The following is a 20,196-nucleotide window of genomic DNA, read 5'->3' as shown; positions in this document are numbered from 1 at the left end:
GAAACTCCATCTCAAAAAAAAAAAAAAAAAAGAAGAAAAGAAAAAAAGAAATTGTATATACACACGCAATGGGATATTATTCAGCCCTAAAAGATAGGCAAATCCTGCCATTTTACAACAACATGGATGAAACTTAAGGCCATTATGGTAAGTCAAAAAAGCCAGACACAGAAAGACAAATACTGCATGATCTCACCTATATGTGGAATCTTTTTTTTTTTTTAAAAAAAAAAAGCTGAAATCACAGTAACAGAGATTAGAAGGGTGGTTGCCAGGGGCTGGGGTAAAGGAAAAGGGGAAATACTGGCCAAAGGCTACAAACCCTAAGCGATAAGATGAGTAAGTACTGGAGACTGAGTGCATAGGATGGTGACTTTAGTTACTAATGCCATCATGTACACTTGGAATTTGCTAATAGAGTTACATCTCAAATGTTCTCAACACACTTCAAAAACTGGTAACTATGAGAGAAGATGACTATGTTAACTGCCTTGACTGGGGTACTCATTTCACAATCTATAGATGAATCAAAACACCGTGTTCTATACCTTAAATATATGCAATTTTTGTCAATCATGCCTCAATAAAGCTGGGAAAAAAAGAAAAAGGAAAAAAAAAACAGCAAGGCTCAGCATGGTCAAAAAAGGTGATTCACTTAACAAAGAAAAAAAAAAAGGAAATCTGGAAGTATCTGAAAAGTTAGAAAAACAATCTTTTGGCCAAACGAGGTGGCTCATGCCTGTAATCCCAACACCTTGGGAAGCTGCAACAGGTAAATCACCTGAGGTCGCGTTGGAGACCAGCCTGGCTGACATGGCAAAACCCCATCTCTACTAAAATACTAAATATACAAAAATTAGCCAGGTGTGGTGGTACATGCCTGTAGTTCCAGCTACTCGGGAGGCTGAGGCACGAGAATCACTTGAACCTGGGAGGTGGAGGTGGCAGTGAGCTGAGATCGCACCACCGCACTCCAGCTTGGGCAACAGAGTGAGACTCAGTCTCAAAAAAAAAAAAAGAAAACGAAAACAATCTTTTCTGAAATCTATCTGGACAACCGTGCATTAAAAAGGCCATAGACATTCCAGTTTCTCCAGCAGCAAAACGTCTTACACATCCTCCTCACTCCTTTACAACCTGGCTGAGACAGATGTATGATACAACAGGTATCACGACTGTGATGACGGAGACAGCGTTCAGAGTACTTTAAGCCCTACATTACTAACCAGATGGGATAGTCTCTGCATTTAGGAAAAGAAGTTTGCACCTGCTAAAACATCATCAGCTGCACGCAGGGATAATCTGGCTAAAAGGAAGGGGAGTTCACATAAGTTCTTCCTGACTGTTGATGCTTAACAACATCCATGAGACAATATAAGACATTAATAGCTGGGTGCTTCATTTCTGTGCTCAATCAGCCTCAGAGTGCTCACATTCTGAGAGGGTCCGCCTGTGAGCAAAGGTGTCTTTTTCTCCATTGAGAATAAGGTGTGCGGTCACGAAATTATGAGAATGTGTGGAAGTCACACTTCCGGCTAGTGGGAGCATCTGTTATTAAGATGCTTAGTTTCTTCTAGGCTAAGCCTCACATTACATAACATTAGGCACTGAACAGGCCATGCCATGTCTGTCTGTACCATCCCACCCAACACACACACACACCCTTCAAGACCCTTATTATCTGTGCTGTGTTGTACCCACCATCGAGTGTCTTTAGATTACAGATGGTCATTTCAGCTCACATCTTTTCCGTGGTCTTCTGTGCCAGGCACCCTAGAGACACCTCCACGGGACATGCCTGCTGCCCACAGTCCCCTGGGCTCTTTCTTCAGCTCATGGACTGTCCAGGTCCAATAAAATTATAATGTGGGCCACAAAACATTACTTTATTTTTTAGAGACAGGGTCTCACTCTGTCACCTGGGTTAGAGTGCAGGGGCACAATCACAGCTCACTGCAGCCTTAAACTCCTGGACTCAAGCGATCCTCCTGCCTCAGCCTCGCAAGTAGTTGAGACTACAGACATGCACTACCATGCCTAATTTTGTTTTTCATTTTGTGTAGAGATGGGGGTCTTGCTAGGTTGCCCAGGCTGGGTTGGGGCGCAAATGATCCTCCTCCCTCTGCCTCTCAAAGTACTGGGATTACAATCATGAACCGCCACACCCAACCATCATTATTTTAAATTTTCTAGTAGCTATGTTAAAACAAATAAAAGTAAACAGGTAAAATTAATTTAAATACTATATTTCACCAAATATATTCAAAATATATAAAAATGATTGAGACATTTTAGATTCTTTTTTTGCACTAAATCTTTGGAATCTGGTGTGTATCTTACACTTAACAGCACATCTCAATTTGCATGAGCCATATTTCAAGTGCCCAGTAGCTGTATGTGATGAGGGGCTACGATATTGGACAACAAAGGTCTAGAGGGTAGGGTGGTTACCTGGAGAATTTAGAATCCTGTTTCCTGTGGGTTCCATTTCAGCTGAGGACAACTTATTGAGGACTGCCCTGGTGGGCATTTCACATATTAATGCCCTCGGAGAGGTGCTAATGTCCAGCCTTCTCATGGCGTGATCTGGCATCATGAAGCCTTCCCCGATTTCTCTCATTTTGGGCCTCACACAGATATCTCTTCTCATTCTTCCCCTGGACTCATATTAACAGGGTTTGCAACAGAGGATGATGGAACCGGGAGGTTCTGTGTACGATCAATGCCTGGGATGACACTTCCGAATTGGAGCATCAGTCATCCAGCAAAGATGGGAATCTGTGACCCGAATTGGTTTTGGGCTGCTGATTTCGTAGCCAGAGGCATGAAAGACCACTAAAGACATGTGAGCTGAAACCATCAACTTTAGTCTAAAATAAAGACACCTGATGATACAACAGGCACGGCACAAGAGTGTGTGTGTAGGGTGGGGTGGTGCGAATAGACATGGCATGGCCTTGTGTTACAGTTCCAGAACAGATGCTTGAATTTAAGTGGGCTACAAATTTAGGAGCAATGAAGCAGTTCTAGCATGCTGGGGTCACGGGGGCAGCAGTGGGGTGGGGAAAAGATGAGGATTCTTATGTTTACAATGATTAAATACATCAAAAGGAAAGCAAAGTCCAAGCGCTTATCAGTGACGTAACAACAAGGCTTTACTCTAACTTGTGAAGCAACAGTGAGCGGAAAAGTGGACATATGTCAAAAGTATTACCACCTCCATCACATGACCTCAGCTGTTCTCAAAAAGGAGTGATTTTGAATATTGAGGCCTGGTGACCATCACATGAAAGGCCCATAGAGGGCCACCTGAGCAAAACAAATGTGAGAAATCGTCCCTAATGGTGCTCTCCCCTCCAATTATGGTCATACACCACAGAACAATGTTTTGGTCAATGACGGGCCACATAGATGACAGTGGTCCCATAAGACAATAATAAGCTGAAACATTCCTATCATCTAGTGATGTCATATCATAGTGCAATCAATTTCTAAACAAATGTGGTATAGCCTAAGTGTACAGGGTTTATAAAGTCTACAGTAGTGTAGAGGAACTCTCTGGGCCTTCACATTCGGTTACCACTGACTCACTGACTTGCCCAGAGCAACTTCCAGTTCTGCAAGCTCCATGCATGGTGAGTGTCCTATAAAAGTAGTCCTTTCTTTTTTTAATATTTTATACCATATTTTTGCTGTGCATTTTTTTTTGAGATGGAGTTTCACTCTTGTTGCTGAGGCTGGAGTGCAATGGTGCAATCTCAGCTCACTATAACCTCTGCCTCGCGGGTTTAAGCAATTCTCCTGCCTCAGCCTCCCAAGTAATTGGGATTACAGGTGACTGCCACTACACCTGGCTAATTTTTTTGTTTTTAGTTAGAAACGGGTTTTCACCATGTTGGCCACACCAGTCTCGAACTCCTGACCTCAAGTGATCCACCCGCCTCGGCCTCCCAGAATGCTGGGATTACAGGCATGAGCCACCACGCTCGGCCTCTACCTTTTCTTTAGATACATTTAGATACACAAATGCTTACCATTGGGTTACAATTGCCTGCAGTATTTTACACAGTAACAGCCTGTACAGGTTTGCAGCATGGGACCAATAGGCTCTACCAGGAAGACTAGGTGTTTAGTAGATTCTACCATCTAGGTTTGTGGAAGTGCACTCTCTATGGCGTTCACACAATGATGAAACTACTAATGATGCATTTCTCAGAGTGTAGCCCCATTAAGCGACACATGACTGTACTTGAAAATGCCCGAGGAAGCTGTCAACATGAGTAGCTCTCTAGCTGCAGATTTTTGGCCATTTTATTGTGTATTAGCAAATGCATCAGATGGAGAAGAGAAAAAAATAATTAAATGCTCTGCTTGTTAGTAGCGATGGTTAAAATAAAAAAAAAAAAACCAAAAAGGTCATGAGGGAGGTGTTGTTAATAACCGGCTAAAATGAAAGTCTGCATTACCTGGGTGTTTTTAGATACCTACTGGACCTTCTCATGCTAAACAGTCAAGCTAAAAATGAGGGAGTGCTTTTCTGCACTGGAAATTCTGTGTTATCAAATACTCGCTGGACTGGGCACCATAACTGAGGCAGGAGGATTGCCTGAGGCCAAGAATTCAAGACCAGCCTGAGCAATGTAGCAAGACCTCATCTCTACAAATAACTAAAAAAATAGCTGAGTGTGATGGTGCATGCCTATAGTCCCAGCTACTTGGGAGGCTGAGGCAGGACAATGGCTTGGGCCTAGGAGTTCAAGGCTACAGCGAGCTACAATCATGCCACTGCACTCCAGCGTGGGCAACAAATTGAGACTGTATCTCAAAACAATCAAAAACCTCCCTGAAATAGGTGTCCATGAACTGAGACATAGAAATATTTACCAACTGCTATTTTATTATAACAGGATTTATTTGTCTTATTTTAAACTCCTTAAAATTTTCAGGAAGATGTAGGACTGAGAAAATCATCCTGATTTTATAGATGAAGAAATTTGCTTTAGAAGTCTATGACAAGTTTTAACTAGCCTTAAAGTCTAGTGGGCAGATTTTTTGAGGAGGAAGGGGGACTGCAGAGGAATTACACTGAAGACTACAATAAATCCTGACTGCTCAAAAAATGGGCAGGTAACTCTTCTCCACCACAATGGCAAAGCCTTCACATTCTCAGTATTCTCTACCACTGCAAAGCCCCAACTTGTCCAACTAGAGGATCCAAAGAGCCCCGATGAAGGATTATTTCAATCATGTATTTTGCATAAGGAGCAGAGGAACAACACTGGCTAACACCCCTAAGAATCCCACTGTATTTGGGGAAAACTTGAGAGTGCCCATGTACATTTTTTTGTTCAATAGAAATCTCTGACTACTTCCAACTGAAACAATGGCTCTTTTCTATCTGCTTCAATATTCTTGGGTTTCAAAACAGAAAATAGAAAGGGGTAGGAGGAGCGGAACCACCTGTTGAAGACTGGGTAGGAAGACGGAAGGGCCCAGCTCAGGAGAGAGCATTCCTCTAACTCAACTTGTGGGGCCAAGTTTTTCTTTTTCCCTTACTGTAAAAAGGCTTGGACTGGTCCAGGCTCAGTGGCTCACGCCATAATCCTGGCACTTTGGGAGGCCAAGGAGGGCAGATTACCTGAGGTCAAGAGTTCAAGACCAGCTTGGCCAATATGGCAAAACCCCGTCTCTACTAAAAATACAAAAATAAACTGGGCATGGTGACACACGCCTGTAGTCCCAGCTACTTGGGAGGCTGAGGTAGGAGAATCGCTTGCACCCAGGAGGCTGAGGTTGCAGTGAGCCAAGATCGTGCCACTGCATTCCAGCCTGGGTAACAGAGTGAGACTCTGTCTCAAAAAGAAAAAAAAGGGAAGGAGAGACAAGGGGAAGGGAGGGGAGTGGAGGGGAAGGGAAGGGGAAGGGGAAGGGGAAGGAGAGGGGAAGGGGAAGAGTAGGGGAGGTGGAGGGGGGGAGGAGAGGAGGAGAGGAGGAGAGGGAGAGGGAGGAGGAGGAGGGGAGGAGACAGGAGAAGAGAGGCGAGGAGGAAAGGAGGGAGGGGAAAGGAGAGAGTGGGAAGGGAAGGGAGGAGAAGGGGAGAGGAAGGGAAGGGGAGGGGAAGGGAGGGGAGCAGGCTTGGACTAAATGACAGAAGGTCCCATCCAGTCCATGGCTTATGATGTGGATCTTTCGACATTTATCTCAACTCTTCTTCTGATCACCTGAGCTCAAGAGTTTGAGACTAGCCTGAGTAACATAGTGGGATCTCGTCTCTACAAAAAAGTTAAAAAATTAGCTGGAAATGGTGGCGCACGCCTGTGGCCCCAGCTACTCAGGAGACTGAGGTGGGAGGATCGCATGAGCCCAGGAAGCAGCGGAGGTTGCAGTGAGCAGAGATTGCACAACTGCACTCCAGCCAGGCGACAAGAGTGAGATGCTATCTCAAAAAAATAAAATAAATATGCTGCAAGATCTTGAAGTTTAAAGATGGCTTCTGGATAATTATTCAAAAATGAGGAATCTTTTGATAAAACAATTCCCAGGGTCAACTTGATCTTTTCTGAATATGCAGATTTACATTATCCACCACCCTGGTATTCTGTACTGACTAAAAACTCCAAATGCATACCGAGCACCTGCCTGCCTGCCTGATTTCTCACCTGGGCACCAGAAGTCTTGATCCACGCTCTTCTCCTTTTGTGCTGCCGGATGCTCCTTCTCTTCCCTGGAGATGCTGCCCTTAGAGACAGAGAGTGAGTGGTCCACTCTCTGAGCCCGGTCCCCACTGCCAGGAGACACAAGGCCTCCCGGGAGCCCAGCCTGGCCCCTTGTGGTGGCCTTCAATTCCTCGGCCTCTTCCTGGGAGTCGGCATTCCTGAAGCTCAGGAATCTCATCCGTGACACTGAGCTCACCTCTTTCATTCTCATCAGGCGGTCAGGGTCTGCTCTCCTAGGCGGGGAGGCCAGTTTCTCTTGTAAACTTTCAATCACTTTGGAAGGGCTTCTGAGTCTCTTTTCTGAGCCTGCCACACTTGGAGTTCTTTCTACAAAATGGAACAAAGTGGACCTGAAGGGTGGTTTTGTCTCCACATCCTTTCGTTCGAAGAACTTGGACTCCAAGGGGCTGGGCTCAGGCTCAGGGATGGGGTCTGTGCTGGTGACAATCCCGTCCACATCTGAGTGCTCGAAAGCCTGAGGAGCCCGTCTGGCACTGTCCCTGTCCCCTACAAAGAGAGGGCTCTTAGTCCAGCCACACTTCCTCCTGCCATAAAAGGCATCAGTGGACACCCTGGGGACATCTGCCGGTGCTGGGCGAGATGGCAACTCTTCCTGGGGGGACTCTGGGGTGTAGGCACTTGCATCGGGCTCAGCAGGCTGGTTCTGTCCCACTATACGGGTGCCCGGCAGGAGGGACTCCACTGCTACCTCAATGCCCAGGATCCTTGCAGCCCTGGCTTGCAAGGACTCACCTGGGGGGATTTCTATTGTGCTCGCTTCACCCAAAGACCCCTCTAGCTCGCTGGCACCCTGCTCTTGCCCAGGGGTGAGCCCCACAGACCGTAAGTCTGGAGCTGAGAGCCCTCGGTTCTTGTTAGACAGGGACAGCGGGAGCCCTGTGCTCCTCTCTCCACCACTGTCAACCTTCCGAGGGACCGTTTCACTTGGTTTCACAGAGCTGAAAGCACTGGTGATTTTCTGACTTTCCTGGGGCTCCCTAGGTTTAGCTGGATAGGATGGGGGCAGTGGTTTTGCATCACTTGATCTTGAAGACATTCTCATCACAGGAAATGGGCTATCTGCCAGCTCATCCATTCCATTGCTAACCTCCAGGTGGCTCTTCTCTGCACTCATGCTTCCGTCTGCTGACCACAAAGGTGCATCGCCACCGTCTTCCATGCAAAAGCGGCCTGGGGATGGAGGCCAGGCACGTGGGTGGCCAGGCTGCAGCTCCTCACTCCAGCTCTCAGACTTATTCTTACCTCTTCCCGACCTGCACACAGGGCTCTCCGGCACCCACACCCTCGGCTGTGGCTCAACCCTCATTTCCAGGCTGTTTCTGCGGAAGCCCACATCCTCCTGTCTGCAGTGAGCACGGTTCTCCTGCTGTGGCTCTGCCTCACTTTCCTCACTGCTGCTACTGCTGCTGCTACTGCTGCTTTCTTCCTCTTCCTGGAGCTCCTTGTTAAAACTTTCTAACTGACTGATCAAATCCCAGGGACGACGGCTGACCGGTTTCAGGAGAAACTGCCCAAAGAGTTGTTTACTGTTGCACGGGCCTGTGGGCTCCCCCTTCACCACCTCCCGCTTAGGCCCAGGGTGGGCTCCACGCCCGTGGACATCCGCGCAGGGCTGACTTTGGCCTGCTTTTGGCACCGGTGCCTGATCTACGGACAAGGAAGTCCTTGAGAAAGCACTGTTGCTGGATGGGCTGAGGGACCTGTGGCCTTTCGGGTTACGGGCACTTGGCCTCTGTTTGTGATCACCAGAAGGGAACGCTGTGTGCGTCTGAGCTTCGGAGGCAGCAGCGTCCGAACGTTTTGGACTCAAAGCGGCATAACTCGGCCCTCCTGGCTTTGCACCAGGGAGCAGCTGTGAACTTTGGGGTTCCTCGGAGAAACTGGTTTGTGTTTGCTGATCTCTGTACCGGTGCCCTGGCCAAGAGCCAGAATGCTTGAGTTCTCTGTGCTTTGTAAGGTGGATGAGACTGAGGTCATTTGTTTGTCTGTCTTCTTCTGGTTCCCCTAGATCTTGTTTTTGGAACTCCGTTCTCCCACCCATGCTTCCTGTGAGGGCCTGCAACTCCAGGTCGGTGGAAGACATGCTCAGCAGACTCTGTTCTTGCAGAGCCGGGCTCTTATCAGACCCATTCTTTTGATCAGCACTGGGCTTTAAGTCATTGTTGTCCATATCTCTATCTGGCAGATGTGATTCTGATTTCACTGGGATAGAAACCAAACAAAATATAGTCTCATTCATTTTTGTCTTTGAACTGTTCTTGGTACGAGTCCCAGTTTGGAACTTTTTGAGCTTGGTTTGAGTTTCGCAGGTGCTCTCGCCCTGTGAGTATGGGGAGGAAACTTGTCTCCCAGTGTGCCCGTGCTGGCTGCCTCTCACATCAGGCCACTGTCCCCTCGCCACACAGTGGCCTCTCTGGTCAGGGAGGCCACTGTTTTCCCCATCCCCGGGGAGCTGGCCCCACAGCCACCGGGGGCTGGGATTGGCCAAGACCGGGCCTCTCTGATCCCCCGACAGGGGTATTAAGCTCTGTGGATTCCAAATGGCACCATCAGGCTGCATTCCTCCATGAGCCAGCTCTTGGGCAGTGACAGGACTGGAGTTATATGATTTATCGTCAAGCTTTATGTCTTCACAGAAACCCTGGGGCTGAGCTAGTTTAAAATGTCGTAACCGTGGATCATCAAAGGGAATGTACTGAACGAAGCCATCGTAGGCAGTGACGGGTCGGGGGTGTGCAGGGAGCCCCTGAGGCGAGCGGGTGCTCGCACCGTACTCATTCCCAGTTCCAGGGGGGCCCGAAGGAGGCTGACCGCTGGCCCCAGCCTTCTCGGTCGGAGACTGCTGTTGACTGTGATCACCACATACATTTATGGGCACTGTGTCTTCCAGGTAGGGGTTTGGGATGTTCTGTGGGGGCGATCTGTATGAGGGCGGAGGCACATACACTGGAGGTTCCAATCCAGGGTCGGACAGGCAGAGCTCATGCCTGGGGACATAGGCGTCCATCTGCTGGCTGTCCTGAGAGTCACTGCTGTCCGCTCCTCCCCTAGACTGCTGGTGCGAGCTGTAAGATGGGGGCTTGAGGGGCCTCCCAAACTTAGGCCGGGGAAATGGGGCTGAGCTGCCACCCTTCTCAGAATTCCTCGTGGAGTCCAAATTCGGTGTGCAAGTGGGAGGATATGGTGGCATTTTAGGTGAATGTCTTTCATTGAATGGAATGGGAATGTCGGTGCAACTCAGACTCTCGGGGGAAAGAACTCTAGGCAGTGAGCGGGATTTCCCTTTGTTTTGAGAATTCAACACGTGTTCTCCTTGAATGAATGGGTACAGGTCTTGAAACAGTCTCTCCCCATCCCCATCAGACATCTGCCTCCCTAATTTCCTTGACTGGTTCCAACTTTCCAGGCTGACATTCTGCCACTTGGCAGGACCCGACATTCTCAATTCTTCTTCCCAAACTGGCTTCTTCATCACATGCTCTGACCTTCCTCCAACTTCCCACGGACCCTCCCTCATGTGGACAGGCAGGCTGTGAGCTTGGGCCATTCCTCTGGCCTCCAGGTTTTCATGCTCCCTCGGCTTCTGGCTCCTGGCTTCTTGCCGTCCTCTCCTCCGGTAGGCTTGGTCGTTACCAGTGGGGGGATGAGAGGACCATGCTGAGGTGGGTTGATTATAAAACCTACAAAACAAAGAGTCACAGACGTTAGGCACAGAAGAAATATGTCTTCATCTGCTTCTGTGACTGGCATTCGAAGTCAAACTCAGGTCAGCAACTTGGAAAACTTGGTTCCCAGCCACAGTACTTGCCAGCTTGAAAGAAAACATATCCCATTAATTATGGTTGGAAGACAGCCACATGTTTTGGCATCAAGGGCCAAGAAGGGGCAGCAGTGGGCAACCCACAAGAATACAGGGATGTTGGGCATACTCCAGAGATGTCAAGGTCCTTATAAACATTAAAATGTTCGGTGGGAGGCTGGGCACCATGGTTCATGCTTGTAATCCCAACACTTTGGGAGGCCAAGGTGGGAGAATCTCTTGAGGCCAGGAGTTCGAGACCAGCCTGTGCAACATAGTAAGACCCTGTCTCTACACAAAATTTAAAAATCAGCCAGGTATGGTAGTGCCCACCTATCTCAGCAACTCCAGAGGATGAGGTAGAAGAATTGCTAGAGCCCAGGAGATGGAGGCTGCAGTGAGCTGTGATGGCATCACTGCACTCCATCCTGGGCAACAGTGAGACCCTGCCTCATAAGAAGACCAAAAAAATGCCCAAGGGAATGAGGGTTAACCATACAGCAGCATTTTTCAAGGTGTGGTCTTGGACCACTTGCAGCATATTGCTGGCTCAGTCCAGACATTCTGTGCAATCTCTGGGAGGGAATCTGGGAACCTGCTTTTAAAAACACTGCTTTTCAGCAGGGGTTCTGAAACTTTTAGTGAGAATCAGAATCACTGAGTACTGGAATTGCTAACACACAGATTGCTGGGTCCCATCCCCAGCTTCTCATCTGGAGAGGGGCTGGAGAGGGGCTCTATAATCTACAAGTTCCCAGGTGATGCTGATGCTGCTGGTCCCAGGGCCTTACTTTGAGAATCATCATTGCTGGTGGTTGTTCACTCTGACTGCACATTAGAATCCAGGAGGACTTCAAAAATCCAGATGCCAGGCTGTATCCTAGACACATTACATTACAATCTTAAGACGTGTGGGTGGTAAATGCAGGGGGAGGCAACCAGGCATCTGATATTCTCCAAGTGTCCCCAGGGATTCCCAGTGTGCAGCCAAGACTAAGAAAGATGTCTCTAGCAGAGTCCCCTCATCTCTCTGATGGTAAGCATCACCCAGTGAGCTTGTAAAATATACACATTACCAAGTCTCTCCCTCTGAAAGTTCAGACTTGGTAGGTCTGGGTTAGGGCCCAGGCATTTGTATTTATATTTTTATTTTTGAGACAGGGTCTTACTCTATCACCCAGGCTGGGTGCAGTGGTGTAATCATGGCTCACTGCAGCCTCAAACTCCTGGGCTCAAGCAATCCTTCCACTTCAGCCTCCCAAGTAGCTGGGACTGACTACACATACTTCACCATGCCTTGCTAATTTTTAAGATGTTTTTGTAGACATGGGGTTTTGCTGTGTTGTCCAGTTTGGCCTTGATCTCCTGGCCTCAAGAAATCCTCCCACCTCAGCCTCCTCATGCATTGGGATTACAGACATGAAGCATCACACCTGGCCCATCTGTTTGTTTTTTGTTTTGTTTTGTTTTGTTTTTTTGAGACTGAGTCTCGCTCTTTCGCCCAGGCTAGAGTGCAGTGGCACAATCTCAGCTCACTGCAACCTCCACCTCCTGGGTGTAAGCAATTCTTGTGCCTCAGCCTCCCGAGTAGCTGGGATTACAGGCGCCTGCCGCCACACCCCGCTAATTTTTGTATTTTTAGTAGAGACGAGGTTTCTCCATGTTGGCCAGGCTGGTCTCCAACTCCTGACCTCAAGTCTTCTGCCCACCTCGGCCTCCCAAAGTGCTGGGATTACAGGAGTGAGCCACTGCACCCGGCCCCATCTGTATTTTTAACAAGCACTTCAGAGGATTCTTATCCCCTGAATTTTGGGAAACACTGCTAGGGCTCACATTGAGATTGACTAGAGGAAGAGGGGAGCCCTGTTCATGGGGTGAAACTCTCTGCAAGGCAGGAAATGGTAGTATCAAATGCAGGGTGTTGTTCACCACTGGGCCACACATTAGGATTTCCTTGTGAGCCTTTAAAAAATACCAATGCTCAGGGCCCGTCTCCAAATATTTGGATTTAATTGGTCTAATGAGAAGCCAGTATATTTCAAAATCTCCCAACTGACTCCAGCATGCCTGGAGAGTTCAGAATCACAGTTCTAATGCAACCAAAGGAAAGTATCTGAAGAACATAATGTGCAGAAATATTAAGCTACTACCCATGAATGATCAGAGATTAGGGCCATATAATAGGCAAAAACCATTAACTGGAAGGAAGTTCAGGGGACTCAATAGTTTCGATTAACCATGGGCTGGGCTGACACTGAAAAATGTTTCAAGTCTGAGATAGCTGTTTGCTTTTTAAATTATTACAGTAATGGATTCATTGTTGAAAATGAATGTTGGAAGAATATAAAAAAGTACAAAAAACAAAAATTGCTTATATTCTTTCTACTCAGACATGGTTACTTTGATACGTATCTTCTCGCCTGTGTGTATGAGGATGTGAATTTTTGAACAGCCTGAGTATTCTACTAGGTATCTGGCATTATGTGAACATTTCAACATTTCCTGACACTTGTAGCACAAACAACAGAAGCCACTTACACAGTGGTTGCTGTGTGCTAGGTACATGCCACATGCTTTCTGCCTACTCATTTAAGCTTCACCAACATCCTTCTGAGGTAGGAGCTACAGTCATTACCATTTTACAGAGGAGGAAACTGAGGCACAAGTGTTCAGTAACTTGCTTAGTACTAACATTTACTGGGCACTCATGCTGTACCATGCATGGTGCTAAGCATGCCAAGTAAATTATTTCATTTCAACGTTATAATTACCACTATTCCCCACTTTTACAGATAAGAAAACTGAGGCACAGGTAGGTTAAATGATTTCCCCAAGTTGCACAGCTTGCAAGGATTTGGGAAAGAGTTCTAAGCCAAGAAATGGGAACCTAAAGTGCTCAATTAACCCCACGTTTCACTTCTTCTAGTGTCATGCAAACCCCCTCAGGTGCTTAATGTTCGTGGATGAGTTGTATTCCCTCACACACACGGGAGTTACTTAACCCTTCACCAATGTTGGACATTGATACGGATTCTATTCTAAAACACTTTGAGACACACCATTGTTCACAAACACGGGATGCAGATCTCAGATCATTTAGAGTAAGTCCTTAGAAAAGAAGTGAGTAGATCATGGGGTGTTGTGTGACACATATTGTCAAAATGACCTTAGATAAACTACCCAATTTATAGGCCCTCCTGTCGTGCAGAGGACAGCCGGTCTTGTTGAACCTTTTCATCCCCAGTTATTACAGCTATTTTTCCCCATAACTTCTCACTACTTTAATTTGCATTTCTTTGATTACTAGTGAGGTCAATTTCTTTTTCCCCATGTGCTTAGGTGTTATTATACATTTTGTGGTTTCAAATGATTCCGGCAACACAGTCTGCTTTTCAGCTGGTGGCACAGCGAGCGAACACAACATGAAACCGGGAGGTGCAAGGCCACCAGTTCTATGCAGCAACAGTGCATGAAGCCTGGGAAGAGTCCCTGCTGGGGACTGGGCTGCAGGAGAGCCCTTCCAATCACAGAAGCAGAAGGCTGTGGGCAGGAGCCCTGGTAAAACTTCTATTTTGTTGCTACTATTCTTATTTTGGAATTACCTCTTTGCCTTAAAAGGTAAAGACAGACCCTCAAACTCTATCCAAGGCCGGGTGCAGTGGCTCATGCCTGTAATCCCAGCACTCTGGGAGGCTGAGGTGGGTGGATCACCTGAGGTCAGAAGTTCGAGACCAGCCTGGCCAACACAGTGAAACCCCGTCTCTACTAAAAATATAAAAATCAGCCGGGTGTGGTGGTGGGTGCCTGTAATCCTAGCTACCAGCTACCCGGGAGGCTGAGGTGGGAAAATCGCTTGAACCTGGGAGGCGGAGGTTGCAGTGAGCTGAGACCATGCCACTGCACTCTAGCCTAGGCGACAGAGCAAGACTGAACCTCAATAATAATAATAATAATAATAATAATAATAATAATTCTGTATCTGCTTCTACCCCCTGATAACTTGTTAGGCAGCCACTTACAGCAAAGCTTAATTATGGGCTGGCAAACCAGAAAATATCCAAAATCAATCTGAGGTAAGGCATTTGCCACTGAACAGCCTCAATGCTTCTGTGTTAACAACCTGTACGTGGTATAAGCTGTCTTAACACCAGGCACAGTAGTAGGAGATCATTTTCTTTTGTTGGCACTGAAATTATGTTTTGAGCATTTGAGTTTTGAGTGCTGAGAAGGGGGCTTCCTGGTCAGGTTCTATGCAGATTATTCATTTTGAAAGCCATCACCACTGGCCCCCCTCCACATCCCTTTCCTCCCTCTCTCCCCACTTTAGCTGAGCCAGGCTTGCAGCTCCAGAAGCTGCAGAGTCCGCCCTTGGGGACTCCCGTGTGACCGCCCATCAGTAGCCTGTGAAATGCTGTAGAACATGAACCACTGAAAAGTCTTCAGCACCTACTGTCTCTAGGCTCTCAGACTCTATAGAAAATCCAAGGTCAAGACTTAAAAACTACAATGTAAGAAGGCATTACAATTGTTACACCCCACTGTGAAAGGCTAAAAGAAATCATTAGGAAGTATGTGGTTGGTGCTTTGCACCAGAAACAATCTACCCTCTTACCTCTGCTCTTAGGCTGATGGTGAGTGGGCTTGTATTAAGCACCATTCTCATTCCTGACAGTCCTGTGAACGCTTTCCTAGACTGCCTGACTTTAGGGAGGAAACCATACCGTATGGCTTTGATGCATTTTCTCAATTGATATTCGGGTTTCACAGTGTGCTTAGAGAAGGGGCTAAAATCCTAAGGTGCTACTTGTGCAAGTACATGCCACAAGCATAATCAGAAGACAGATAAAAAATGACAGAAATAGGACAAGAATACAAACAGCTCGTCACTTCCTACAGAGGGAGCGTGGTTGGTTTTCTTCTCCACCCAAAAATGTTACATTATCACTTTAACTTTGTCAAAACTGCCATATATAACAAACCAAAATAACTAAGAATTTTGGGTTAAACTTCCTTCTGTTTGCACAAGGTGCCAAAATTCCAATTTAATAAAAACCCAGGTCATCTGGGAAATTTTAAATCATCCACTTTACAACGCAGTCCACATATCATAGAAAACTATAAACCATTTAATTAATAAACATCTATTTTGTACCTAGCAAGGGCCAGGCTCTGACAGGTGCAAGCGCACTCACCATGGGAATTGCTCTGGTAGATTTCTCCTTCAGACAAGTTAGCAAGAATGGCTCTTGTAGTAGCTTTGCTATAAGATGCCCATTACCAGTTAAAATGTGCACTGCTGCATATGGTTTCAAAGCCAAAAATATATTTTCTGATATGTTTAAGGAAATGAGATCAAATTTTCTTTTAGAAAATGAAACTAATTATCTTACATTTTAAAAGACATTAACAATGGCACTTTTAAGAAAACATGCTGAACACATTAACACAGGGTGGGAAAAAGATAAGGAAAGCAAAGTGGAATGTGATCGCCCAGACAAATTGTGTCCACGAGTTCAATGGGACAGGCAGGGTCTTTACACAGAATTCCCGAGCGAACAGGACGGAGGTGAAACAGAAGTTACTCTTGCCAACAGCCCCATCTCTCATCTCAGGAGAGATGAGGCCAACGAAACAACCGCTAGCAACTGCTTGGGAAATACCTGAAATATGAGCATGTGGAAAACAACATGTTTAACGGAAAATGAGCAAATCTACTCACTGCATATGCAGCAGCTAATTATGAGAAAAATTAGGAGACAGTTCTGTTCGTTCACACAACTCCTTCTCAACCACAATGGAAAATGATACCCTTCTTTTAAAAAGTGAAAGTCTCCTTAGAATAGCAACATTTGCACCAGGCACAGTGGCTCACACCTGTAATCCCAGCACTCTGGGAGGTTGATGCGGGCGGATCACCTGAGGTCAGCAGTTCGAGAGCAGCCTGACCAACATCGTGAATGAAACCCTGTCTCTACTAAAAATACAAAAAATTAGCCGGGCGCGGTAGCAGGCGCCTGTACTCTCAGCTACTTGGGAGACTGAGGCAGAAGAATGGCTTGAACCCAGGAGGTAGAGGTTGCAGTGAGCCGAGATCGTGCCACTGCACTCCAGCCTGGGCAGTAGAGAGCAAGACTCCGTCTCAAACAAAAAAAAAGAAAAGAAAAAAATAGCAACATTTGGAATGCCTGTAACCATTGGCTTACATTCTCCATCTTCTCAGGGGCCTCCAAGGTCCTCATGAGCCACACTGACTTGTTATCACTGGGGCAGCTACAGCCTGGCACTGGGCCTGATACCCAGCAGCACGGGATAGATGTGTGGATTAACTTAAAAAATCAGCTAGAGGCTTGCTGCCCGCCTGATGAACTGGGGGTTCTGTGGGAAGTGAGACAGACAGTTACCCTTCCCTCCTGCATGAACAAAATCCTGAGCCTTGTCCTCCCATGGGGGCCCTCAAAGTCCAGTCAGCTGTGCTTTGCTGTGGTCATTGGGGTGGGGCTGGGGAGGCCCCACTAAAGCCATGCCTTTATCCAACGATCCCTTCCTGGTTCCCAAATCTGCAGTCTAGCAGATGCCTACTGCTTTCCATTGCTTTCCAACCCTAGTGTCATGTTCTGGACCAGTGGATGGTCATGGCATGTTGGCCTAGCCTGTTCCTTCAAAAGCCACTCCCCTTCCACGGGCATCTGTATCTAGCCATTGGTATCTAGATGCAGAAACCGAGCACCAAGGCTGTAGGTCTCACTGAAAGAGCCAGGAGCAGCGTTCTCTTCTGGTTGGCAGAAGGGGCTTTGGGCATCTCTTTAGAGTGACTCATATTCACCAACCCCAGTGTCAGGTGCCTAACATGCTTCTGCAATGGCCTCAGCCATGTTCCATTCCAGAATTTGCTCTGAAAGCTGTCTGGGTCTGCAAGCCTGCAATTTCATTTTTCGGCATGCCTTGGTCTATTCAGTACCACCCTGCGCAAACGTCCCTCTGACACAGGGTAACGAATGGGCTAATTTTGGAAAGGGGAAATCTGGGGTCCAGAGAAGATGAAGACTGAAGTATAGAGGTTAGCATAAAATTAAAGGTCAGTCAGAAAAGAGAAAACTGCTCTGAAAATATAATGGATAAATATCAGTCTTCAGCAAAATTCAATTTGAACAAGAATTGTAGGTTGCACTGGCAGAATTGTAACCAGAAAATCCACAAATGCCGAGTCGGACTGCTAATGCATTGTCAGGCCTGCTTTTTATGATGTCACAATGAATGACTCTAGATGACAGACAGTGCAGATTCAGTTAAAACATAAAGTACCTGGCAGACTATTTCCGGAGGTTACAGTTTTTTTATTTAAAAAAAAAAAAAAAAAAACATACACAAATAATGGGTCTGGAAGAGGAAGCATGATAAATTTGAGGACTTAGAAGTGATGCTAAATTTGGACATTTGAAGAAGGGGCACAGGAAAGCAATTCAAAGGCACTTGAGTTATCAACGTGCACAGAGGAAATTAAGTAGGAGGCATTTTGGAAAGGCACCCACTGATATCGACCTGGATGGAAGCCCTTGAAGTCACAGTTCCTCCACTGCATGGGCTTTGAACTCCTGTGCTTGGGTCTGGCTTCCACAAATATGAGCTCAGAATGGAAAAATTAAAAAAAAGAAAAAAAAAAAGAAGTTGGAAGCCATCGCCACTACAGTGCCAACCTGGTCAGCCACAAGACCATAATATTTTTTAAACTCTGATGGCTAGAAATGGACACAAATTGCTCTTCTGTGGTTGCCAGCAGGTTTCGGAATCATCTTTGGGTTAGGGCTTCAGCAGACTTTTGATTTTGCAAGGTCTAGTAAAGAACTTTTATACACGCAAGGTAAGTCGGAGACCACGGTCCACGGGCCCCGCCCCTGGGACTGGGGTTTGGGTTGTTGCTTCCTTTTCATAAATGAGTAAATTCACAGCGGGTGCTGATGTGAAGGATGGAGCCAGCTTGGAAACTGTCATGGTAATTCTAGTAGTATATCTTTTTAATGCACGTAACAAAATCAGGGTCTGGGAGATCGCTCGTGGAAGGGGGTGCCTCGTTGATGTGGACCACTGACCAACCTACAGGTAGAGAAGACAAAGAGAGACCAGGCATGGAGGTTCACGCCTGTAATCCCAGCACTTTGAGGGGCTGAGGTAGGAGCATCGCTTGAGCCCAGGAGTTAGAGACCAGCCTGGGAAACATAAGGAGACCCCATCTCAACAAAAAAATTTAAAAAGAAAAATTAGCTAGATGTGATGGTGAGTGCCTGTAGTCCTAGCTACTCAAGATGAGGCGGGAGGATTGCTTGAGCCTGGGAGGTCAAGGCTACAGTGAACTGAGATGGCACCACTGCACTCTAGCCTGGGTGACAGAGAGAGACCCTGTCTCAAAAAAAAAAAAAAAAAAAAAAAAAGAAAAGAAAAGAGAAAGAGAGAAGAAAAGAGAGAAGAGAGAAGCAGGATGGAGCAAAGGGATGCAAATGAAGAAAGAAGGGCATAGGTCCACGTGGAAGAAGGAAAACAATACCCTGGAGAAAAGGTAGGTGGAGCTGGTGAGGGTTCCTGGGGCAGCCGCCAGCTGTGTGCAGTAACATGTCCCTGATGAAGGTGCTAGAACCTCTCACTGTGAGTCGGGGCATCTCTGAACAACATCCTTCCTGCAACTGCACTTCTGAGGGAAAAAAGCTGGGTCACAAACCCCTAACCTCTGACTCACACCAGCTATTCAAATGAGCCCACTCCTTTTACTGATTAACATGGCAAGGACACACGGATGCCTTCTAATCAATGTAAAGGCAAGAACCACACTGGGTGGCCCTTAGTCAGCGGCAGACTCCCTACAGGGCCATACGCTGACACTCCTCCCACGCTAGGGTCCCACTGATAGAGGACCCTGTCCCTCCACATCAATGATCACCCTGGGAGCATCCCAGGGCCTACTGGAAGCCACCCCTGAGGGTGTCTTCACAGGCAGGGACAGGAAGCACTAGAGATATGGTTCCCCACCCGAGTGACTAGGAGAAGTCCTGGTGACTGCACGCAGCACAGACACTGTTCCCTCCCACAATGTGAGGCCCTTCCCACCTGATGGCTGGGTAGCCGGACCGGCCTCGGCTTCTGATGCCTCATCTGTACTGCAAGGACAGAGGCCTTCCTTTTGAGTTTTCTGGGAGGGATGAAATGAGATAATACCTTCAAAGTGTTATTCATCACTTTCTTGTGGATTCCCTAACTTGAGGAAGAAAAGGTACAGATGGAGAAAAGTAGGCTGAGAAGACAATGTCTGTGGCCCAGCCTTGGGGAGCCCGATGAACCTGCAGTTGACACCCAAAGACAGCTGCCCGGGGTCAATGGAATAGTCCAGGCTTAGGGTACCTGCAGACGGGTGGTTTCTGGCTTCTCACCACACCATCAGGGAGCAGTGTTGGAACATTGCCAGGAGAGTGTGAGCAGCTGCCCTGGGCACTGGAGGGGCAGTGTGGGTTTAAAGGCCAATACCACGGCTGTCCAGCAGAACGCTGTCGGCAGCGTCCTTAACTGCCCCTGCCTCTGATGTCTCATCTGTACTGCAGGGAAGGACTAAGCCTTCCTTTTTGTATTCTGGGAGGAATTAAATGAGATGATACATTCAGAGTGTTTAGCACAGTG

General features: G+C 47.1%; 1 protein-coding gene across 1 annotated transcript in view; it reads right to left on the bottom strand.

Moving 5' to 3' along the window:
- Window positions 1-20,196, bottom strand: part of JCAD (junctional cadherin 5 associated) — a 46,523-nt gene that overhangs the window by 6,568 nt on the left and 19,759 nt on the right. The window contains exon 3 of the mRNA XM_017869715.1: window positions 6,660-10,417. Within this exon, the coding sequence (XP_017725204.1) occupies window positions 6,660-10,417 (3,758 nt within the window). The remainder of the gene's footprint in view (window positions 1-6,659; window positions 10,418-20,196) is intronic.

The sequence above is a fragment of the Rhinopithecus bieti genome, unplaced genomic scaffold (genome assembly GCF_001698545.2).
Source record: "Rhinopithecus bieti isolate Rb0 unplaced genomic scaffold, ASM169854v2 scaffold_758, whole genome shotgun sequence".
In the NCBI taxonomy this organism is placed as follows: Eukaryota; Metazoa; Chordata; class Mammalia; order Primates; family Cercopithecidae; genus Rhinopithecus; species Rhinopithecus bieti.
Note: the sequence above shows the minus strand (reverse complement) of the source record. Positions and strands in the feature narration are given on the sequence as shown.